Genomic DNA, 24,749 nt, shown 5'->3' with positions numbered 1-24,749 from the left:
ATTCCTACTGAATTCATGTTGATTTCTGCCCCTGTGCAGAAAAACCTGAAAAGACAGTGTAGGTACACTGATGAGAAAAGCAAGCTCTGCAGAACCGAGGGAGGCAAACTCCCCCTGGTGGTTCCCCTGGTTGTGCAGGTTGACAGATTTGGTTCTGGGGTTGTCCTGGTTCTCTGTCCTCCAAATCCTCTCAAATCAGATCTACGTCTTCTTTTCCTAGGCTGCCTTGGAGGTATCATAAGATGGTGCAGTTGCTGGATCAGACTGAGGTCCTTCTAGTCCACCGTCCTGTTTTCCAAAGTAACCACTCTGAGATCGCTGGGAAATTCACGAGCACAGCATAAAGGTGACAGCTATTTCCTTGAGGTTTGTTCCCAACAGCCAGAACTCAGAGGGATCCTGCCTCTGTATATGGAAGTTACATTTAGCCATCATGGTCAACAGGCCATCTCTTCCCCCATGAATATGTCTCTTTTTTTTTAAAGCTTCATAATTGGCCTATGAATTTTAGATTAGGGTGGGGAAAGTTGCAGCCTGAGGGCCACATTCCCCTCTGTGCAACCTTCCGAGGGCCATGTGCCAGTGGTGGGTGGGGCCAGAGGCAAAAGTGGATGGAGCAACACTTTGTACCGAAGGCTAGTTTCTACCTACCTACCTACCTACCTACCTACCTTCTCACCTACCCACACATCCTCTCTATCCTCCATCCCTACAAAGAAGAGGTATTATCAGTCCAAGGACACATTCAAGCCAGGCAAAAACATTTGGGGTATGAAGCAGGGCAAGTGAGGGGTACGGACTGGGGAGAGTCCCAAGGGCAAGATAGAGAGTATAGTCCAGTTTATGTCTCACATGAAGAAGTGCTCCCTTTTGCTTGCTCTCTGGCTGAACTGGAAGACCAAGGCTGCATTCACACTGTACATTTATTCCACTATTATTCCACTTTAAACAGTCACTGATTCCCCCAAAGAATCCTGGGAAGTGTAGTTTGTGAAGGATGCTGAGAGTTGTTAGGAGACTCCTAATCTCCTCACAGAGCTGCAATTCCCAGAGTCCCCTGGGAAGAGGGATTGACTGTTAAACCACTCAGGGAGTTGTAGCTCTCTGAGGAGTCTCCTAACAACTCTCAGCACCCTTCACAAACAACACTTCCCAGGATTCTTTGGGGGAAGCCATGAGTATTTAAAGTGGAATAATAGTGGAATAAATGTGAATGTGGCCAACTGTAGTGCTTTAGAGAGAGAATAAAATTAATCATGGCTTATTTTTTCCACACTATTCAGAATTCCAAAAGAAACTGCAGACTCACTAAGATGACGTATGGAAAGAGTCCCAAGACCTGACTTGCTTGCCCACTGCCTTCACATAAACAGATCCCGAAGGTGCTTTGTTTAAAATCGATCTAATGTTCTGAAATTTGCCCAATGTTTCAAGCCACTTTCTTTACCAGGAGCACTTATTTCTGATTCCCTATCCTCAGGGGAAGAGGAAATGGATTCAGAGGATATATGTGAATGGAAGGAGAATGTGCCCTCCGCAATATTCCTTGGGAGTCCCACCACCAGAGAAGCCCATGACGATGGCACCTCTCTGGCCTGGACACGTCGTGTTGCCTTCCAAGGACTCCACCTTGGAGGCAACAGTAGCATCTCCCCACACCACTGGAGCCAACAGTTGCTAAAACTGGCTGGGCCCCTTTAAGAGTAGTGGCTCCATTCACCAGGAGCGGGACTAGCCGCTCAAAGGAAGCTGCAGGCCTATTTAAGGCTTTGCTGGTTTTGCTGGTTATTGGAGCCACATTTAAGCCTGGCAGTCTGTGCTCTATTTGGAGCTATCCAAGGTGCTACCCTTTTTGCTTGTTTGCCTTTTGATCTCTGTTTTGTCTGACCTGTTTATCTGGACTTTCCCTCTGCTGTGCCTGACCTTGCCTTGCTGGAACTTGACCTTTGCTTGACCTGACTTTCTGGAACTGGTGTTATCAGTAGGTAACCTGGTTATCCCTAGGCTATTTGCCTAACGCATGGCCCCCACCACCTTGACCTAGAACCCTGTCCACAGCTGGGACTACTCCCCAGGACAGAGCAGGAAGGTATATTTTTGTCTGATATTTTCCGATGTTGCTCCCTGTCTTTTCTGTGAATTGAATTACTCTTTGTTCCTCTGCACGTTTTCCAAGCAACAGTCTACAGTTCTAGTATTGCACTTAGCACTTCTTTCAACACCCACATAAATTCTAACCGGATGGTTAGAGGCAGCTTTACCGTATCAGGATCATTCCACCTTCCTGGTCCAGCAGCAGGCTGCAGAGTGTCCTGGTGCTTTCCATACCACTCAATGATGTGGAAGAGGCTGTCCCAAGAGTCTTCAATGTCAGCAAAATTTCTCCACAGGTTACATGTTTTGCCAAGCAAAGTGTAATTCACCTGGATAACAAGAACAGGAATAGCGCAACACTGAAGTTTTTGTGAATCTGATGCTGTCCACGTGCTTGTTTTTGCACCCACATAATACAAGTTTTACCGGCTGAGCAAGTAAATAGATACTACAACTGACAGCCATTGGGCCAAATACAGCCCCTTGGAATTGGTCACCTATTTCCCCACCCCTGCCGTTGCCAACGTGAAGGTGAACAGGGAGCATTGGCTGCGACAACAAGACTTGCTCATGTACCACAGTGGGGTTGGGTGTGGGGACTTGGTTCGTTACCCCATAGCCCTTTTTCCAGACTAGCAAAAGTAGTTGCTGACCATGCACAGAAATCAGAAAGTGTCTTGCTCTTTCTCTCCAGCCGTGGAAGAAATTGCCGCTTACAACAGGGGGGTTAGAGATGCAACTCCTCGGTCAGGAAGTGGTGCGCAGAATATTGCTTGTCCCAGGATAAAGGCAGAGGCATAGAAACAGGTTCAGAAATTACCTTTGGCGGAAGACCCCCTTCATAGGCTGGCCAACTGCAAGAGAAAGCGATGGGCCGTCCCGTCTTGTTCAATGCAACGCTCATCTTTGGATAGCCTGGACAAAAAAACAGAGTTAGTAGCGGGCTCGGTTTTTATACTGAAAAAGCAATGGAGCCTATTGCCCATTGGGACCAGCAAGATGGAAAGCAGTAGATGCAGCCAGAGTCAATGAGCGGTCAAGTCAGAACCAGTGTTAGGGACAGCTGGCGAATTCTAGCTTTGTCCCCATCCTCCTCTTCCTCCCTGCTGAGTTCTACAAGAGCAACACTGAGCCTAAGGAGGAGGAAGCCTACAGGCAGTGCCCTCCCCAGACTAAGCAAGGGAGCAGGCAGGAGAAGGCTGAAGGCAGACTGAGCTCGGTGGTCCAGCACCTTGTTTGTCCTAATGGACCAGCTTCTACTGTTAAAATGACACAAGGTCTAGGTCAGCCTTTCCCAACTAGTGGGACACCAGATGTTGTTGGACCACAACTCCCATCAGCCTCAGCCAGCATTGCCAATGGTCAGGAAAGATGGGAATTGTGGTCCAACAACATCTGGTGGCCCACTAGTTGGGAAAGGCTAGTCTAGGTGCTATCTTAAAACAGAAAGAGCTTCCTTCTGAGGACTTATCGTCTGCCGCAGCCTGAGTTGGATAGGACCACCTTGGAAAAAGAGCCTTCATTCCTGGAAGCCCTGATGCATGTTGGAACCACGAGTTAGCTACTGCTGATGGGGACTCCAAGGCAGCCGCTGTCTAGAACACAGTGAATAGTTAAGCTATGGAATTTGCTTCTGCAAGAGACAGTAATGGGCACCAACCTGGATGGCTTTAAAAGAGGAATAGACAAATTCATGGAGGATAAAGTTACCAATGGCTGCTAACCCTGATGGCTATGTTCTACCTCCACGATCGAAGGCCATGTGCCTCTGAATGCCAACTACAGGAACTATCAGATGGGGAGAGCACTGTTGTACTTGGGTCCTGCTCCTGGGCTTCCCATAGGCATTTGGTTGGCAACTATGAGAACAGAATGCTAACCCAGATGGGCCACTGGCCCGATCCAGCAGGCTCTTCCTAGGTTCTTATGAAGAACTGTTCTTTCAACTCTTGGGACTTGAAATATATATGCTCCTTGCCATAGGATCCTCTGGGACCCCAAGAGCAGCGGGAAACAAACAAAATCCACCATTACAAGATGGAACATTTGCTTGACAGTACGAGGCCTCCTTTCCTAAACTCTGCTCCTGATCTCCTGCCTTGCATGTTTATAGGATCAAGGCCTCTTACTTATGTACCAGGGAGGAGGTGAAGGTGCTAGATCAGCCTTTCCCAACCAGTGTGCCTCCAGATGTTGTTGGACCACAACTCCCATCAGCCTCAGCCAGCATTGCCAATGGTCAGGAAAGATGGGAATTGTGGTCCAACAACATCTGGAGGCACACTGGTTGGGAAAGGCTGTGCTAGATTAACCGCAGGGGTGGAGACCCTCTGGCCCTCCAGAAGTTGCTGAGCTACAACTCCCATCAGCTTCAGCAAGCATAGCCAATGGCCAGGGATCATGGGAGTTGTAGTTCAACAAACATCTAGAGAGCCAAAGGTTCCCCACGCTTGGTCTTCCATAAGAAGCCTTGACTGGCGATAGTGCTGCACCTGTTCAGCCCAGCTTCTGTGCCTCAGTTATCTTGCGGACAGCTCCTCGACTGCTTCAGCAATCGGATCCTGGACCCTAGCTCCAATGCTAGCCTTGCTTCCTAGCTGCACAACATTGCTGTCTTGCTTGCAAACGCACCAGCCTCTGATTTTAGGCCTATCAGTTTGGGTGAACAGGAATGGGATAGAAGAAACCCTGGAGGGGGGACATCTAAAGCATGTAACTTCTAACTACCTGATCCTATACAGAGGTAGGCACACTGAAGCCCACTGATTTCCACAGGCACTGGTGCATCTACTCTGCACAGCAGTAGGCTGCTTGTTTATCCAAATAGTCCCATAGAAATGATTATCCATTGCGTTTGCAGATTTCCCTTGTCAAAATGGAATAATTCAGGTTCCGATTACCAAAAAATCCCACCAAACGAGCCTTCCTGCTTCTTGAAAGTCACAAACCTAATGCCTTGATGGAAGAATTGGAAAAGCAGCCATCCAGCTTCAGCATGTCAACCCCCCAGGCTGCAAAGGTCTTTGCGTCTGTCTCAATAGTATCCAGGGTTGTCCCAGGATAGCCTGCGCAGGTCATGCGGCCCATGTCGCTGTAGATACCAAATTTCAGGCCTTTTGAGTGAACCTGGGAAAGAGATCAAGGGGATGGAGCAACTCCACTAGGAGAAAAGGTTGCAGCATTTGGGGCTTTTAGTTTAGAGAAAAGGCAAGTAAGAGGTGGCATGACAGAAGTATATAAAAATTATGCATGAGATGGCGACAGTTGACACAGAAAAAACTGGAACTTGCGGACAACCGATGAAGCTGAATGTTGAAAAATTCAGGACAGACAAAAGAAAATAGTTCTTCACGCAGATCATAGTTATTCTATGGAGTTGGTTCCCACAGGAGGCTGTGATGGCCACCAACTTGGATGACTTTCAAAGAAGATTAAACAAATCCATAGAGGATAAGGCTATCGGTGGCTAATGAATGAAATGAATGAATGAAACTTTATTTTCTACCCCGCCCTTTTTCCAAACCGGAACTCAGGGCGGCTTACAAATAAAACTACGTGTAGTTAAAAACATAGAAAAACATACCATTTAAAATACAATTAAACAATGCACAACCTTAAAACCTTAAAAGGCACTTAAAAATCTAAAAACAATTTAAAATAATACAAATAATAATATAAAACAAAAAAACAAGCCTTGTAAAGCCCAATCCTAAACACCATCTATCTCAAAAGCCTCCACAGTCAGAGGCAGTATGCTTCCGAATCAGGGCTGTGGAGTCGGAGTCGTGGAGTCGGAAGCAATTTTGGGTGGAGTTGGAAGAAATGTACTGACTCCGACTTCAACATAAAATGAATATTTTAATATTAATATTAATGTATTAATATTAATACGTTAATATACATTTGCCATTTATGAAGGCGTCGGAGTCGGAGTCAGACAGTAGAAAAATTAATATACATTTGCCATTTATGAAGGCATCGGAGTCGGACAGTAGGAAAATAGAGGAGTCGGAGTTGAAGGTTTGACATACCGACTCCACAGCCCTGTTCTGAATACCACCTGCTGGAAACCGCAGGAGGAGAGAGTGCTATTGCACTCAGGTGCTGCTTGTGGGCTTCCCATGGGCGTTGGTCACTAGGAGAACAGGATGCTGGACTAGATGGGTCATTGGCCTGATTCACCAAGCTGTTCTTACGTGGTTAGAGAGTGTCTTGACCCCAGAGTCCAGCAGGGACCAAGACACTGAATCAGAGGTTACAGTGGCTCCAGCTGACTCTTCCTGACTCTTGAGCCTGAGGCTGATGATTAGGGTCTATTGAACCTGAGGCTGGCAAGCAGGAGCCCACTGGATTAGCTCCTACATTCAGCAGAGGTGGTGAACCTTTTTCAACCCAAGGTCCACATTCCCTTCTAGGCAAACTTCTGAAGGCTACATGTCAGTTAGGGGTGAAGCCAGAGGGAAAAGTTATGTCAAGCACCAGATGTAAATGTAACCTTTGTACACACATTCACACACACACCTCTCTATCCTCCATCCAGACAAGCAAGAGGCATTATCAGAGTTCAAGAACGCATTCCAGCCAGGATCCATGTTTCTCACTTTGAGCTCTCCTTGAGACAATCAACCTTCCCTTGATGGGTCCCCGGGCTACTCCTCAGGACCAGGGCATGACATAACAGGAAGGCCCAGCGCTCAGTGGTGGAGTGTATACTTTGCACGTTCCTCTAGTTAAAAGAGTCTTAGGCAGCAAGGCTGGGGAAAACTGCTAAATGAGATCCTGACAAGTAGCTACCAATCAGAATGTTAGATGGATCACTGGCATGACTAGGTACATAAAGCTTAATGGTATGGGTATTGCCAGCTTAATCACATGGGTTTGTTGATTAATGCAATTTTAAATTGATAAATTGGCCTATGAGGAAAAAAATAATGTTAAGAGCCTCTATTTTCCACAGGAAGTGGAACAGATGTGTGTTTCTTTATGGCCCAATTTGAACATCAACAGTAAGTCATGGTTAATGGTTTACTGTGATCACATCTTGGAGCACTCTTTCACTCCTTTCCACTTGTGCAGAGAGGAAACAAACATGGCTTTCTTTACATCTGAATTGGGGATTGTGGCTTGTTTTGCTCCAATAAACCACAATCAGGAATCTAAGAACAAAACTTGACTCAATGATTTATTTAACAACATTTATATACCGCTTGATTGTAATAAAATCTGTAAGTGGTTTACAAAAAGAATAAAATGTTCTTTAAAATGATCAATAAAAGACAATTAAAAACAGGTACTAAAACCTTCAAAAGATAATTAAAATCACAGTAAACTAAGTAAACAGTAAGATTAAAACACACACAAACTTTCTACATGTCTGAAACAAAAATGTTTTAAGCAGGTGCTGAAAAAAGTACAGCGAAGGTGCCAGCCTAATGTCAACAGACAGGGAGTTCCAAAGTGTAACTTCTGCCACATAAAAGACTGGTTTTTATGAATGTAGAACAAATATTATGTGGCACCTGTAACAGTGCCAGTTCCACAGATCCAAATGGTTGAGTGGGCATACATGAGGTTAGATGATCCTTCAAATGTACCGGTCCCAAGCTAATAACAAAATTAGTATTAAATTTGTTAGTTGCTTGTTAAACAAAAAGGTCTCCAAGCAAAACATAAACATTCGTAAAAACACATGCAGACAATAAAAAAAACACACAAAACTACCCTTCTATAACAGCACCAGAAGCTTAATTTTAAGTAGCTTTTCTAAAGGAAAATGAAAGCTGTCAGAAAGGATTTTGTCTTTACAACGAGGCATTTTATTGAACTTACGTAATCAGCAAGGGCTTTAATGCCACTGGGAAATCTTTGAGGGTTTGGCTGCAGTCTGCCTTGAGCATCCCTCTTGTCTGCTGCCCAGCAATCGTCCAGGTTGACATACTCATAGCCGAGCTGCTTCCATCCATCACCAGCCAACCTGTCTGCCATAGCTTTGATCAAGTGTTCACTGTTAATAAACAAGAGTCAGACAGGCTGCCTGAACAGCACCTAGCTATATTAGACGGCTAACTTGAAAAATCACCTTTTACCAACTCTTTCTGGAGCAGCTTTGCCTAACATGATGGATTGTGACAAAACTCATCCTAACCTAAAATGCTAGGTGGAAAACAAAACCACAAACAAAGAAACAGAAAAATATGACTTTTTGTGGCGGTTTACATTAGCCTGGAGTTCAGTTTGGTAGATCAGAACAGTTTACATGCAAGTCCTTTTAAGGAGTTTAGCTTTTCTTAAAAGCTTTTTGATACAAAGGATTTTCAAAGAAAATCATTAGGACAACTCATTCATTGGCGATCACTTGTGGCCGAGTAAGATTGTCTTCCGAGTGACTGTGGAGGCCAATTCTGGATCCACACAGCCTCCCACAATGAGGACATAGGTTTCCAGATGGAAGATGGCCGCGATGAGGATTTACTAAGGCACAGATTAAACGGACAGCAAATTGCAACAATGCATCTGAAGCCTAGATTTTTATGTGTGGCAATGGAAGAGACCCACAATCTCTATTTAAAAGAATAGAAACAACTTGTTTAAAGTTACCCCCCTAAAACGAATGTTTATCATTGTGGTAGTGGGGAGATGTGGCTGCTCTGAAGTGCCATTAAAGATTCTGGGGAAACACCTCTTGGGGGAAAGAAGAAGATTGTGCCAGATGTCATGGCTGTTTCCTAGTTTTCGAAGGAATTTAAGTGCATATTGCTGAAATACACCTGTAGGAGCATCTGTTCAAGAAAAGCAAAATCCTCCAATTTTCCTTGTTAGAAAGGCAGATTCCAAGAAACTTATGATTCAAGCAACACATGGTGGCATGTGCGTTTCATGCATCTTCACTTGGGACCGATGCGAGTTAAAAACCACAGGCAATCAAATCCCTACAACTGCAGAAAGATTTCAAAAACAAAACTTGCAAAACTAATTTCCCAGCTTATGACATTTTTTTTTCAAAATTCCAAAACTATCATTTTTTATAATAATATCCTAGGCAGCACGTGGGTACAAGTCGCATTGCATTTTCCCCACCTGATGCAGTTGTTAGGATCATTTTTGCAGTCTGTGTTGCATCTAAAGCGTTCCCAAGGCACCCAGCCCATTGGTGGGGTCTTCAGCAGTCCATTATCCAGAGAAGATGCACGGGCTGCCAGGCCCAGAAAGATCCCCAGGGAAAAAAGCAACATGATTTAGACCACACGCCTGTAAAAACCAGAAGAATACACATTTGGTCAATAAGCCAACACATTACCTCGTTTCAGTGGTTTAATAATTTCTGATGTTTGAGGTACCTCTAATTTATTTATTTATAAAAATATTTGTATACCGCTATTTTGTTAAAAACATCAAAGTGGTTTATAACATGTTTAAAACAACCATAGAATTAAGAAAAACATTAAAAATACTATAAAAACTGAGGTAAATTGTTACAAAAAAGTGCATGTTCTTAATTGCCTGCATAAGCCTGGCAAAACAAAGGTTTTCAGCAGATGCTTAAAAGTTAAAACACAAAGTGCCTGCTGAATCTCTGTTGGCAGAGCATTCCAGAGAATTGGGCTGATGAGACTGAAGGCTCGATTTCGTGTTGATATTAAATGAGCCTTGCTAACTTGGGGGATGACAAACGCTGCTCCTGTGGATCTCGCTGATCGAGCTGGTTCAGGCGGTCCCTAAGATACCCTGGATCTAAGTTGTTTAGGGCTTTGTACATTAATACAAGGACCTTGAACCTGGCTCGATAGCAGATGGGCATCCAGTGCTATGTTTTAAAAGTGGTGTCACATGTTGCCAGATATATGTTCCCATCAGCAACCTCGCCACCACATTTTGTACCAGCTAGAGCTTCTGAACCAGGGCCAAGGGTAGCCCCACATACAATGAATTGCAGTAATCCAGCCTCAAGGTTACCAGTGCATGGACTATAGAGATCAGCCTATCCCTATCCAGGAATGGCTGTAGCTGATGAACCAGACAAAGCTGGTAAAAGGCGCTCCTAGCCACGGAGGATACTTGGGCCTCTAGTGACAAAGATGAATCCAGGAGTACCCCAAGGCTACAGACCTGGTCCTTTGGAGGGAGCGCAGCCCCATCCAGAACAGGTAGCCTGGCTGTCTCCTGGACATGGGAACCACCTACCCAAAGAGCCTCCGTCTTCCCAGGATTCAAGCGCAGTTTATTAGCCCTCATCCAGTCCACTACAGCATTCAGACACCGATCCAGAACGTTCACAGCCTCTTCTGATTCAGATGTTATGGAGAAATAGAGCTGCACATCATCAGCATATTGCTGACACCTTGTTCCAAAACTCCTAATGACCGCTCCCAGCGGCTTCATATAGATGTTGAATAGCACTGGGGAGGGAATAGTACCCTGTGGAACCCCATGGCACAAGTACTAGGGGGCCAAGGAACACTTACCCAGTGTTACTCTCTGGATACAACCCTGAAGGTAAGAGCAGTATCAAGAATGCCTAGTTTCTAAAAGGTTTACCTCTATTGTGAGTATAGATTAGGCTAGAAAACTTTGTTATTTTTGTTTGTGACTTGAACTCTCTCTGTATTTTACCTAGCCCTTGGAGGTCTTTGGTTTAAGGAACTATTTTGCTACTGCAGTAGGGCCCTGCTTTTCGGCATTCTGCTGATACAGCAGTTTTCAATTAGAGTAAGGCTCTACTCATATGCCACTTGTTCCGCTTTTCCGGCGTTTTTCCGGCATCGGGCACCATTTATTGACGGAGTTCCGCTTTTTGGTGGGTTTTGCTTTTTGGCGGAGGTCTGGAATGTAACCCGTTGTATGAGTGGGGCCCTATTGTATACTTTTTGCACTTACATTTTTTTCTAATCAAGCTATCTCTTATTTCCCAGTGTGTGTTCATTTCAGGAAGGGAATTGGCTCTGAATCCAGCACCTTGGCCAATTAGCCACAGACTACCATATATTTGGGTATTTTGCCTGAAGGCTCCAAGACAAGGAGTGCACCTTTGGCTCTTGTCTGTTGCAATCCTTGGCAGATCTATTTCTGTCCCTTTGAGTTTTCCCTTGGCCCAGAGTGGGTGACCAGGTTTAAGGGGTAGTTGCAGTCTGCCTACCTTGCAGGGTTGTTGTTGGTTTACTCAGCCCTGGTAAGGGAGACACGGGTTGTGCCTGGCCAGGATCAATTGCCCTGTAAACTGGCAGCAGTTCTTGACAAGTGGAGCCACTGTAATACAGCGCCTCCAATACCCATCCCACTGAGTCAGTCCAGGAGGGTACCATGGTCAATGGTATAAAATGCCGCTGAGAGATAAAGCAGAAGTAACACAGGCACACTCCTCCTGTCTCTGACGATAAAGGCCATCCATCAGGGCGAGCAAGGCTGATTCTGTCCTGAAACCAGGCCTGAATCCAGACTGTGATGGATCTAAATAATTGGTTTAATCCAGGAATACCTGCAATTGCTATACAACCGCCTTCTCCACCACCTCTGCCAAGAAAGGGGTGTTGGCAACTGGTCTAAGGTTATTACACTCTATTGGATCCAGTGTGGGCTTTTAAAGAAGTGGACACACTATTTAAGGGCAGTGGGCAACACATCACACAAAGATGTGTTTACTACATCTGTGACCCATTCAGTCACCCCACTCCAGCTAGCTTTAATAAGCCAGGATGCGCAAGGATCTAATGAGCAGGTGGTCATGCACATCACAGCAAGCATCTTGTCCACATCATCAGGCTGCATTTACTGGAATTGATTCCACAACACTGGGCTCCACATTGCATTGGACACCTCGGTTGGCACTGCCACAATAGTGGCATCTTTAGTCACCACAGATAAGACAACACAGCAGAGGGCAGGAGAAATGAAGGTTTATATTGCATTTAAAATTCTGGATGGTTTTGCTAAGCCACAGAGACCTCTAATATAGCATTTATTATTTCATGCATGAAACACTTTTTATGAGACATCCCAAAGCAATTAATATAATAAAAATATATAGAACAATTATACATATAAACACAGTTGAAATATTTGCATATATAAAAACAATTAATACACAATTCAAAAAACAACTCATATATAAAATCAATAAAATCCAGTACAGATACCAAATGGGATAAAAATCTCCACTTTAGAAGACTTGTTGAAAGAAGAACATCTTTAACAGGTGCCAAAAGGGCAATAGAGAAGGTGCCTCCCTGATATGTAACTACAGGGAGTTCCAAAGGGCAGGTACCACCACGCTAAAGGCCCAACTCCAGCAAGGTGCAGAATGAACCTCTAGGTAAGATGGTATCTGTAGGATGCCCTTTCTTGCAGAGTACAGTGATTGGCTGGATATGGAAGGGATGAGATGATCTTATCCCTTACATACCCAATAAAGTTTGTTTGTTGCTTCTTTATGCTAGGGGTATTACTTACTGATTAACCCTGTGCCTCATTAAGTCTTTTGCAGGAACCAAGTTTGATGCAGGTGAATTCCCCCACCCCCTTCTGCATCTGATTAGGCAATCCTGGTCATCAAAGTTTATTTGTGTGCTTTCCAGGGCTGTGGAGTCGGTACGCCAAACCTTCAACTCTGACTCCTCTATTTTTCTACTGTCCGACTCCGACTCCACCCAAAATTGCTTCCGACTCCACAGCGCTGGAAAGGGCTGTAAATGTCTTTTTAAATTGGAAGCTCTCATAGGAGCATTTTTATCGCTGCTGGAATATGCGCTGATCTTGGCATCGCAGCATTTGTCTTCATCTGGGTCCTGTGTCATACACTGACACACAAAATGTTTCCCATCGTGAGTTATGGTGAAATGCTCGACTACAGCTGACTTCATGGGAAGCTTCTTTGACATTTTGAATTTCTATTTTAAAAAATTTGTCAATCAAAATTTATTTTGAAGCTGGAGTCAGAGTTGGTACATTTCTACCGACTCCGACTCCACCCAAAATTGCTTCCGACTCTGACTCCACAGCCCTGGTGCTTTCTATAAATCATTACCATGACACTAAAACAGTCTGTGACATAGTATCATTTTGATCTGATAGCATCACACATTCAGAGTGACAACTGCCCTGCTGCTGTGCCATGGTCTGGATGAGGCCACCCCACTGTGTCTGGCTGCAGACTGCAAAAGTGAGCTAGTTGGAAACTGAAACAGGTTTTAAAGGAGGCAGAATTGTGACTTTTGAGGCATTTTTTGAATTTCCATTTTTTCTTTTTTTTAATGGAGCCTACCCTCTTGGTAGGGCGCGATTTTGCCTCTTCTCTGTGATTTTCCCTACTTTATTTAGGCTTTTGGAGCGCCATTTTCAGAATGACGCCATAGGGGGCGACTGTGACGTCAGGCAGAGGAAAATGCTTCCCGTGAACAGCGAGGGCCCTTTAAAATTCGAATTCTCGGGAAAGCCCCTCCCATCAGGGGAGATATTAGCTCCTCCCCTGTGCCTTTGGGGCCGCGGGCAGGCGACTCCCCCTACCGGTTGAAAAGGGAAGGCATCACGTGAGGCTACACAGGACCGCATGCGCAGTATACTCTGGTCGCGCGCCGTCGGTCTCTCTCCCCCTCACAACTGATCCCCTCCCGTAGAAAGCCCCGGTGACAAGCCGGGCACGAAAGGATGGCAGGCGAATCCCGCTGCCAGCGGCTCTTATGGAGAACCTCCCACATCGCTTCCCTATTTACCCACCTTTCCTCAGGAACTCGGGGCGACTCTAGTTCCTGGTTACGAAGGCGGGACTCGCAGAGAACGGCTCGTCAAGGCCCAGTCCGTCTGCCCTATCAGCAACTACAATGCTTTGAACCACAACCAATGGTGGAAGCGTCCCTTCCTTTTGCAACCAATAAGGAGAGAGCAGCGGGGGGGGGGAGGAGGGGGAAGCAGAATTGTGCCGGCGGCAAGTATCTTGGGAGACAGCAGTAGCCAATAGGAAGCGACGCCCGAGGCCCCATCTCCAATAAGGGTGTGTGTGTGTGTCATCGCTTCCCGCCTCGGCCAATCAGTCGAAGCCGCGGTTAAGGAGGCTTCCTCATTGTGGCGCCGCCAGGTGGCCTCCGAGCGGTAGAGGGCGCTGCGGTGACAGGAGCTAGAGACCCAGCCGGAAAGAAGCGCAAGAGGAAGGAAACGGGGAGAGAGAGTGAGGCCTGGTTCGTCGCGCCTCTACCGCGCTGTCTTCTCCTCCTCCTCCTCCTCCTCCTCCTCAGTAGCAGTCAAGAAGCAGCAGCAACGCGGCCTCCGGCCTGAGGGAGCAGGTGAGGCCAGGCCCCGCCCCGTCCAAGGGAGGCCCTCCGCCGCGCCCCGGGGGCAGCTTGGTTGTTGCGCGCCTTCGCCTCCCGTTTCGGGTCGGGGGAAGAGGGGGAGAAGGAAGAGGGTGGGTGCGCAGGGTGGATGACAAATAAGCTTATGAGGACTTGGGCCGAGGGGCAAGCAGAGCTGCTCGTGGGACTCCTTGGGAGGGGAGTGCCTGTGGGTCCGAGGAAGGAGGAGGAGAGAAAGGAGTGGGGGGTCTTAAGTAATTTTCCGGGGGCGGGGGGAGATACATTTGGGGCAAGAGCAGCAGCAGCAACCAAGAGCCTTGTGGAGTGCCAAAGGCGACACAAGCTTTCCTGAACTGGAGGTCGCTTTGCTTGATGTGCATGACGTGTTGTCCTCGGTTGACAGATGGAAGGATACGTTATATGCTTTAAAATGTGGAGATAGCTTGGTGGAAAGAAAAGTAGGGTTGGGAGGAGAGACAGAGAGGCCACGAGGTACAGAAGGTCTGTGACATTTCTGCGCAAAAGTTCAAATGCGTACAAGATGAAAGAACCGCCAAAAAGTCTGGGGGCACCTTGGAGGCAATGACAGACTTATTGTCGGTAGATGAATCCACTTTATACACTTTATTCTTTATACAGCTTCTGCTGTCACAGATCGTCCTGTGTTTAAGGAAGCAGGCGACCTTAACGTCACACTGTTCTACAAAGTTTTTCAAGTAGCTCACAGTGTAGGAAGTAAAAATAAAGGGGCTTGTGCATGTGTTTTAAAAGTAAGTGTTTTGCAGTGCTGTTTGGTAAAGAAATAATTTTTAAAAAGACACAGGCACTTTTGTGTATATGTATCCACAGATAGAGAAACGTTGTGAACAACAATCACAGCAGCCTATGGGGGCTCTGGATCTCTGGGATTAGTTAAGTTAAAGAAATGTCTGAGGGAGTGACTGGCTGGCAGAAAGAGCCACATGAAATTATTGGGCTGAACACTTCCATTTTATCAGCAGCCTCAAACTGTTAGATTTTAACACAGTCTCTAAGTCTCTGTACAACCGATGTGTGAACACACACACCAAGGAAAGAATTATCTTGGTGGTTGGTCTATGCCTCCTATCTCTTGTGGTTGCTGTCCCACGGCTTTTCTCTTTCCCACTAGACCCCACTGATTCTGTGCTTTGTTTTCATGTTTGGTGGCCTAGAAAGGTTGCCGTGGGTTCAGTTGTGGGGACATCTGAGGAGCCCAAGTCCCTTACAGTGGAAAAGTGCCATATGTGTGTTAATCAGGGTTGATCTGATTTAAATAAAATTGATTTAAATTATAATTTAAATTGCTTCTCTGAAGGACTCAATTTTAGTGATTTAAATCACCATTTAAATCACTACTGGGGAAGACTCTATTTAATCGTAGTTTTTTGTAGAAGTATATTATTGTTTAATATAACCTTAATATATATATTCTGAGATTTTGGTTTCATTAGAAGTTAGGCACATACTAAGCAATTACTCTGAATTGTTTTCACACTAATTTTCATCAAAAATGGGATAATTTGGTCATTTTAGTACTAAAGCAGAATGAATTTATGAAGCTCCAACTGTTCAATTAATCATGATATTTTTGTCATGATGTGCCAGAATCACCACCACCAAACAGGCTTTTAAATTGTACTAATGAGATTGTTTATTCTTCTGGTTAGTTTTCTTCTTAAACAACAAAATTAAGAACATAAGAAGAGCCTGCTGGATCAGGCCAGTGGCCCATCTAGTCCAGCATCCTGTTCTCACAGTGGCCAACCAGGTGCCTGGGGGAAGCCCGCAAGCAGGACCCGAGTGCAAGAACACTCTCCCCTCCTGAGGCTTCCGGCAACTAGTTTTCAGAAATGTACTGCCTCTGACTAGGGTGGCAGAGCACAGCCATCATGGCTAGTAGCCATTGATAGCCCTGTCCTCCATGAATTTGTCTAATCTTCTTTTAAAGCCATCCAAGCTGGTGGCCATTACTGCATCTTGTGGGAGCAAATTCCATAGTTTAACTATGTGCTGAGTAAAGAAGTACTTCCTTTAATTGTTTACAGTGGTACAGTGAACTCAGTCTTCTTCACCTTTGTCATCCTTGTTCATCGTCTGGAATAGAAATACAAGCTTTCCTGCTTTTTCAGTTCCCAACTTATTTCTCAATTTAATCCAAAGGAAGAAAAAATTCTCTCTATACCTACCTGCAGAAGAGGCTACTTCAGTGATCTCTTCCTTGTTCAGATCTATTCCATCTCCCCAAATTATCTCTTCATTGGCCTTCTCTATCTTTGCATTTAGAGAGAGGTACTAGAGAGAGAGAGAGAGAGCACTCACATGCACTTCATGTACACACCTGCAGAATGGGACTGATCCCATCTCCATAAACTGCTGTTATCATATTCATAGAATATAATTAGAAGTTGTATAATTAATGTTCATGATGATATCTTTGACCTAGGTTCTTTTTATTGATTCTTTTAAGAAAATTTGGAAATCGGATTTAAACAAAAAAAATCTATATTTTTAATTTTCTTTTTTTAAAAAAATCATTGATTTTTATCAACCCTGTGTGTTATACAGACAGACCATGGCCATATCTGCATTTCTCATCCTTTTTGGCAGGTGTGGGAAACCATTAGCCCTCCAGATGTTGCTGAATTACACCTCTCATCATCCCCACCAAGCATGGCTAATGGCCCAGAGTGAAGGGAGTTATAGTTCAGTAACATCCGGAGGCCCACTGGTTTCACACACCTGCTTTATGGTAAAGGTTTGTGCCTTTACTTCTGGCTTCAATTATTTTTGTTCTTACTGATCCCATCTCCATAACTTTGTTACTGTGACTCAGTCCCTCTTGTAAGATGAAATTCAAAGACATCTGTGTTCATGAGGACTCTTTCGATTATGCATCCAAACTCTGCAACTTCCTGCCATGTGAGAACCCCGTTTGTTGTAATTTTGGTGACCAGTTAAAATCCAGTTCTGTAGAATAATCTAATTCCCTCTTGATTTGATGTTATTTTGCTGCTGTGGACTTGGTTTTTGCTGCTCAAGTTCTGTTTATTTTTAGTATGTATATGAACGTATATTTTGCATAATTTAAAAAAATGGATCATTTATTACTTATTAATAATTGCCTCTAAGTTCAATCAGGTTGGCGAGTAGCAAGGGATAGGTTTTTTTCAGTGATGGCTCTACATGTGTGGAATTTCCTCCACCAAGAACTTCACTTAGACCCCTCTCTTGTGGCCTTTAAGCAGACCCTTAAAGACTTTTTTATTCCACTAAGGTTTTTAATGAATAAAATTTAAATTAATCTAATTTTGCCTGATGCTGTTTTCTTTTATATGTTTTCTTGTTCCATTGTTGCATTGCTTTTAACATTTTTATTATAAGCCTTGTTGTGAGGGCTTGCCTTTAAAAGTAGAATAGAAATTATTTTTTTTTAAAAAAATTAGGTTGTATGCTGCTGTGGCTACCTTCTGGCAGAAAAGCAACTTGTGAACTTCAATTAATAAAATAAAACAGGATCAGGATACTTCATGTTCTTTGAATTGTCTGTATGTTGTCAACACCAGCAAATTGAATTGTACAGGAATCAAAAAATGAAATAGAAACTATTTTAAAAATGGCTGCACATTAAACTGAGGTTGTCAGCAATATACTTTGCCCATCAGTCAGCCTTTTCTTTCAGTTCATTTTTATTTCGACTGAGATTTTGATGCTGATGATCTCTTTTAAAATTGAATACGTGCAGGCCACAGATCTTTTGTGGGATTCTTAGATTATTTTCCTATTTCAAAATGAGTGTCTTATCCTGCAGCTTCCTGCTATACCTATGGGTAGTTTTGCTATCTGGAACGTTCCAGTAAGTTTTAAAATTGTTGCATTATATAAGAAGGTATTCTGTGTACCTAAGGCAACCTATTCCACTCTTGTGGGCTGGGCAGTGGCTCTTTCAGGTTAATGCAGTCGTCTGAAAATAATGGCTGTGTGTATATTTGCATGGGGACATTTCTACTGCTGCTCACGTCTCTCTAGTAATGGTTTCAGTTTTATGTTGCCATAATTGGAATTGATTGGTTTGTAATGAAAGCAGCAAAGAGTCTTGTGGCATCTTAATAATTAACACATTTATTGTAGCGTTAAGTTTTTGTGGGCCACAGCCCACTTTGGCCAATGCATGAAGTAGTTTGCATAAGTGATCTAATGCACTACAACAGAAATGGGGAGCCTGTTGAACACCAGCTCAACAGCAGAGGAGCAAAGTGGCCAAAGCTGGTGTTAACTAGAGTTTACCATGAAGTGCAGTGAGACCATAACAATCTCTTGTCGATAGTTCTGGAACTGTCTGTAGTGTTGTTGGTATGCATTGGGAAAGAATCACTTGTATGAGATTTAGTTGGCATTTTTCCAATGTACATCTTTAGAGACTTTAAAAAAAAAACACCCATGCATCAGGTATTTTTGTATGTGCTTTTGGTAGTTTACTTGTAAGCTTTCATCTTTTTAAAAGTTGTCTTCTGTCAATTAAGCAAGCACACTTTCAGTTGCCTTCTCTTATTTTGTGACAGCATAGGCTGTACTCAGTTGTATTGCTAAACCATGGTTTACCATTTCAATAACAATTCTAGGCTCCCTTCTTTCTCTGGAGATTAACTGCAAGTTAGCATGCCACACCTGATCTCTACTAGTGGTTAATCTTAACTGTGGTTGATAGGTTTTGTTAATGATGGCTTGAAATTGGCTTGTTTTTGGTTATCCACTTGGTTGATCCAAAATTGAAGCTAATACTTTTGTGTTCCTTCTCACAGACATGCCTGAGGAGGAAGGAGTAGGGGAATCACACAAGTTCAGGGGGGAAGCTAGGCTTCTTCTGGTAATGCTATACTTTTGTTTAGTGTTATTTGTGAACCACCATAAAGCCAATATTTTCATAGGTAAAATTACTATCCTATTTCATAAGTGATGTCTGACAGCTTGATTTATGAGCTAGCTATTCACCGTCATTTCTTTTGCAGAAGCTGCACACAGAAGAACTGGGTGTTCATGATAACATGTCCAATGTTTCCGTGGATAGAAGCATCAGACAGCAGGAGATTAAGAAAGGATTGCAGTTTATACAGTAAGGACTCTTGGTGAATGAACACCTGTGTGGGGGGGGGATGTGTGTGTTGAGGGGGCAGACAATGCTGGTTTAAAACATGATGCAATGTAGTTGTTTTTCTTTCTCTAATAGGGGTTGTTTGTCATATTGAATGATTAGCCAGCTTTGTCCTTTTAGAATAAGCATATGGGCACGGTAATGCTTGAAACTGACTGTCCCCCGTGTGTGTTTGAGAAGAATGCTCCTCAAGCTGAAATCCTATGGTCACTTACTCAGGAATCAGCCCTGTTGAATTCAGTGGGACTTAACTTCTGAGTAAACATAGAATCATAGAATAGTAGAGTTGGAAGGGGCTTATAAGGCCATCAAGTCCAACCCCTTGCTCAATGCAGGAATCCATGCAGAGGATTGTGCTGTTTGTCCCGGCTCAGCAGTATTCTCTAGTCCATATCATGCTTTAATCTCCTTTTCATGCTGGGAAAAAAATGTAGGTTGTATCCAATGCTAGTCCTACTCAGAGTAGACCCATTGAAGTTAATGGACATGGCTATTTAAGGTTCATTAATTTCAATGAAATGATATCCCCACTCGTGTCTCCTGGGTGTAAAGGGCCAGCTAAAGATCACCCCCACAGTGAGTGGCTCAGCGGTTACATGCCCTGCCACCTGTGCAGCCGTGGGCAAGCTGCATAGTCCCAAGGCGCCCAGTTGCCCCCCAGCTGGCAGTTGCGGACAAGGGAGGGGCTGGCTTGTGCAGCTGTGGCAAGCTGAGCAGGCCCTAGCCAGCTGGGGAGGACTAGCCTCAGAGGGAGGCAATGGGAACCCCCCTGTGAATACCCCTTACCATGAAAACCCTATTCATAGGGTCATCATAAGTTGGGATTGACTTGAAGGCAGTCCATTTCCATTCAATTTCAATGGGTCTGCTTTGAGTAAAACTCAGGGACATTCCTGTGTTTCTGTGGAGGGCCAACTAGGATATGCGTGCAAGAAAACAAACATTTCCAAGCACAAAGGTAGTTCCCTGTGCAGGTGCAGAGGAATGGAGAAGAGCCTTCTCCCTCATAGATGAGCCACCAACTCATATTGAATGATGAGCCTTTATCTGAGAGGTATGCTGGCCCTTCAGTTAAAGCAGAGGCCTCAGCCCGTTACTGAGTAGCTTCTCCGCTTGAGCAGTGCCCTTTTGGTCTTCTTTCAGTACTATTCCAGCTAGCAGTCAAGGTCAGGGTTATGAAGCTGTACATTTTTTGCAAGCAGCCAGTAAGGTGGGTTTCCCTGAAAAATGTTCTGCTGCTCTCAATCAGAGAGCTGACTTAGCCTGTTCCTCTGACTGACTTTTTAGTTTTGTTTATTACATATATATAAATTTTAGGTGCTTTATAAATATTTCAAAAGGTTTGTTTAAAATAGCTAAGAGTAACTGAACTGAAATTTTTGATTAGAGGGGGGAAAGTCAGCAAAGTGCATGTGGACCTAAACATGCGCCTCTGAGAGTAAATCTTATTGAATACAGTGGGACTTATTTCTGAATGAAGATATATAAATGCATACATACATAGATAGAGGTTGACAAATTTCAGCTGTCTTTACTGGCCAAGCAAAAATGTGTTGTTGCCAAGGGATGGAGTATTGTCCCTCACTTTGTGCTGCATTTGAAACCTGGCATGAGGTCAGCGAAAATCTTCTCTTCCCAGTTCTGAGTTTGTAGCTGGGGATGGGGGCATCTCATACATACACAGAATCAGACCATTGGTCCACCTTGCTCCATATTGTCAACACTGACTGGCAGTGGTTCTCCATGGTTTCAGAGCCAATTATTTTTATTGGAATAGTCTAAATATTTTAAGGATGTGACAACTCAGTAGCATTTATTTCAGGGGTCCCCAGACTGTGGTCCCATGAGCCTCATTCAAGTGGCCTGTGGAATGTCTATAAAATGCCATTAAAAATTATACAGCACCTAGCACAGCATATTCCAATTACTGCAACATGCATACACATTGTTCAAGTGGCCTGCCAAGACCCTCATCAATTTCCAAGTGGTCCGTGAGGGGGAAAGCTTGGGAGCCACTGCCTTACATTATTTAGATCAGGGATGGGGAATCTGGTGCCCTCCACGTGTTGTTGGACTCCAATTCCCATCAACCCAAGCCAGTGTAGCCCACTGGTTAGGGATGATGGGAGCTGTAGTCTATCAATATCTGGAAGGCCACAGGTTTCCCATCCCTGATTTAGATTTTAAGATAAGGATGCTAATTTTATCATGCTTGAAGAGCTGTGTGCGTAAGTATTTGTGTTGCTTAGGATTTGTCTCCTGGAAAAGTTAATTAAACTTTGATTTTAGATTTGATGGATACTGTATTTGCTCCAGTTGCCTAGTTTGAGTTGAAGTCTGTTCATTCATTATGCTACTAATAAATGTTATGAAATGGTGCATTTCAAAAAATGGTATTGTTTTCAGAGATGAATATAGCAGTGAAAATCTTTCATATACATTTTGTAGGAAACTTCCCACCCCATCCCCACTGTAAGCAACTGGTTGGGATACCACTGAAGTGGATGTGATTGAATAACCAGCTTTTAACAAGCAGAGCAATTATTCAGTGATGGGCCAGGGAATTTGTGCTGCTGTAACTGAAGCAGAAGCCTATCTCTTGAATGACACGTGGCTCTGTGGCTGTATTTGGGTCCTCCCCAATATCTTGGTGTTGTCTGGAAGCTTTGGCTGGAATGCAGTGAACTGGCTGCCATCTTCTGATAAAACAGGACGTTTGTAGCCTAGACTGTTGAAAAGGCAAGTCTAGACATACAAAGACTTAGATAATGCATGAAAGGTTTAGTAAGCAGATTGCAGGGATCAAAATCCACAGCTGAGATCTTCAGATTTGACAACTCAGCCCTCCAGGTCTGCTTTGTTTGTTCTCCTCCTCCTCCTCTCTCTCTCTCTCGTCTCTCTTCTAAAAAACACATTCTAAAATAGTTTGATGATTTAACACAGTTGTAGGGAACCTTTGGCCCTCCAGATGTAACTGATCTACAACTCCCATCATCCCTGGCCATTGCCCATGCTCGCTGGGGCTGATGGGAGTTGTAGTTCAGCAACATCTGGAGGGCCAAAGGTTCCCCATTCTTGATTTAATGTAAAATACTTGGCACATACATATCTATAGTATATTACAAGTGTCAGGAGCAATTTATGTAAAGTAACTTAGTAGCCTTTTCCATAACTCTGTAAGGCAGGACATTATTCTTGACGGTGAACACTGAGGCCAAGGCAATAGTGTCTTGCTTAAGAGTGCATGGCTGAGATGAGATTTGTAAGGGATATTTCCTGGTCATATTCTTAGCCAGTCCACTTACCACTAGGTTAAATAATTTCTGCAGCAGTTTTGAGCTGCTTTAGCAGTTTTTGCTCTGTTGGAGCTCTTCAAAATAAAGAACTCAGATAGTGACTGACAGTCACTTATGTGAATTAGATTCCAGGGAGTTCCAGAGGGCAGCTATGATAGTTTATTGCAGCCTAACCAATATATTGAGGCATAAACTCAGGACTCTGCAGATAGCAGAAAGCAGAGCTTGGAGAGGATTTAGGTTGCAAAGGCCATCTAGAGGCTAAGCAGTTAATGAGAATACATTACCTTTAACAATGTAAACAGCAATTTTATCTTTTTATTCCATCTTGGTCTTGCAAGTTTCTTGGATGTATAACTTCTTTGGACAAGATCTGACTTTTTTTTTTGGTGTGTTTCTGATTCCCCCCCCCCCAGGTCTACTTTACCCTATCCAGGGACTCAAGAACAATATGAGGTAACAGTGCTCTTTTCTGACCTTCTCTGCCAGAGACCTAGGGGGACTGTGCGGTGGGTGGGAATCGTTAGTTTCTTTGGACTTCTAAAATGTGATTTAAAATTTTCCGATACTTTTTGATTACGCAAACATTTAGTATTGCTGCTTCCCAATAGCTGGCCATTAGTAATGGCTTTGTTGAGGTGACAAGAGTGCCTTATGCTTGAGGTGTATCAGGCTGTGCTTGGCTAGAAGGATCACTGTTCCAGTTGATGCAGAGGTGACCTCCAGATGTTGTTGGACCACAACTCCCATCAGCCTCAGCCGGCATTGCCAATGGTCAGGAAAGATGGGAATTGTGGTCCAACAACATCTGGAGGCACACTGGTTGGGAAAGGCTGGGTTAGAGTGTCAGACTGGGACCTTGGGAGACCAGGGTTCAAGCCCCCACTTGGCCTTGAAGCTTACTGAGTGACCTTGGGCCAGTCACTATCAGCCTATGCTACCTCACAGAGGTGTTGTGAGGATAAAATCAGGAGAGGGCGAACCATTTTTGTTTGCCACCTTGAGTTCTTTGGAGGAGAGGTGGGATATAAATGTAATAAATAAATGTTGTGTGTGGCAGCTCCTCTGTGTGTTACACTTGTTTGGCTCACTGTGAGAGTCGTCATCCGGAACAAGACAGTGAGGATAGCACTATACCTCTTGCTGAAATGTACACATGCAGTCGGCAGTAAATTTGGAAGGCTTTGGTATATTGCAGGGGTGGGGAGCCTCAGACCCAGGGGCCAAATGCTCCCCTCCATCCCTCCCTGTCTGGTCCTTAGGACTTTCCCCAAGCTACAGCTCCTCATCAGCCGTGCTTTGCAGCCTCACAGAGTGGTTTTGTCTGGTTGGACTGATGAACCCTCATGCCTCTTGCTTGCTTGGATGAAGGCTAGAGAGGGGTGTGAGCTTCCGTATAAAACTAGCCTACAGTGCAAAGGCAAAATCTAGATTCGTTGCTCTGCCAGCCACTGGTACGTGGCCCTCCTCAAGGGTTCCTAGAAGGAAATATGGCCCTTAGGTCTGAAGAAGGTTCCCTGCTGCTAGTGTGCTGCTTTTCTCCCGGAACCTCAGTCTGCTTCTGCTCAATCGTGGCAGAGCTAGTGAGCCTGAGCATGTTCTGCTGCTCTTACCTTCTTTTTAACTGCTTTGTCAGCAGTTTTGCTAAGGGACTTCAGTAGTGATTGCATCAGAAAGGGCTAGTTGACAGATGGCCCTTCTGCTGGTGCTGCTTGAAAAAAGACAGCCAGTCCCTCTTTAGGAGAAGACTCACGGGTTTTAAAGGTATGAATCTGCCCATAAGAATGTAACCTGAGATTTCTCTGTGGCAGCCCCTGAATTGTGGAATTCCCTCCCCACAGAGGTGCATCTTCTTTTTCAGCTTTTGCTGTGTTCTGAAGATGCACCTCTTTACCCTGCCCTTTGACAGTTAAG

At 44.2% G+C, this 24,749-nt stretch overlaps 2 protein-coding genes across 6 annotated transcripts in view; one reads left to right on the top strand and one right to left on the bottom strand.

Moving 5' to 3' along the window:
- The window catches only part of LOC133372035 (alpha-N-acetylgalactosaminidase-like), a 28,718-nt gene extending 14,747 nt beyond the window's left edge, over positions 1–13,971 (bottom strand). The window contains exons 1-6 of one of the 2 annotated variants that reach the window (XM_061600247.1): positions 13,801–13,971; positions 9,172–9,342; positions 7,924–8,098; positions 5,043–5,220; positions 2,915–3,009; positions 2,262–2,423 (exon numbers count right to left, since the gene is read on the bottom strand). In XM_061600247.1, coding sequence (XP_061456231.1) covers positions 2,262–2,423; positions 2,915–3,009; positions 5,043–5,220; positions 7,924–8,098; positions 9,172–9,326 — 765 coding nt within the window. In that variant the 5' untranslated portion in view covers positions 9,327–9,342; positions 13,801–13,971. The remainder of the gene's footprint in view (positions 1–2,261; positions 2,424–2,914; positions 3,010–5,042; positions 5,221–7,923; positions 8,099–9,171; positions 9,343–13,800) is intronic. The other variant, XM_061600246.1, reaches the window with a different exon arrangement.
- Positions 13,972–14,098: 127 nt separating this feature from the next.
- ZC3H7A (zinc finger CCCH-type containing 7A) overlaps positions 14,099–24,749 on the top strand; it is a 42,940-nt gene continuing 32,289 nt past the window's right edge. For 2 of the 4 annotated variants that reach the window (XM_061600236.1, XM_061600234.1), the window contains exons 1-3: positions 19,232–19,254; positions 19,397–19,500; positions 23,252–23,291. In XM_061600236.1, coding sequence (XP_061456220.1) covers positions 19,433–19,500; positions 23,252–23,291 — 108 coding nt within the window. In that variant the 5' untranslated portion in view covers positions 19,232–19,254; positions 19,397–19,432. Of the gene's footprint in view, positions 14,364–14,402; positions 14,483–19,231; positions 19,255–19,396; positions 19,501–23,251; positions 23,292–24,749 lie in introns of those variants that run through there. The other 2 variants (XM_061600237.1, XM_061600238.1) reach the window with 2 other exon arrangements.

This window comes from Rhineura floridana, chromosome 17, assembly GCF_030035675.1.
Source record: "Rhineura floridana isolate rRhiFlo1 chromosome 17, rRhiFlo1.hap2, whole genome shotgun sequence".
In the NCBI taxonomy this organism is placed as follows: Eukaryota; Metazoa; Chordata; class Lepidosauria; order Squamata; family Rhineuridae; genus Rhineura; species Rhineura floridana.
This window is presented reverse-complemented; position numbering and strand designations above follow the sequence as displayed.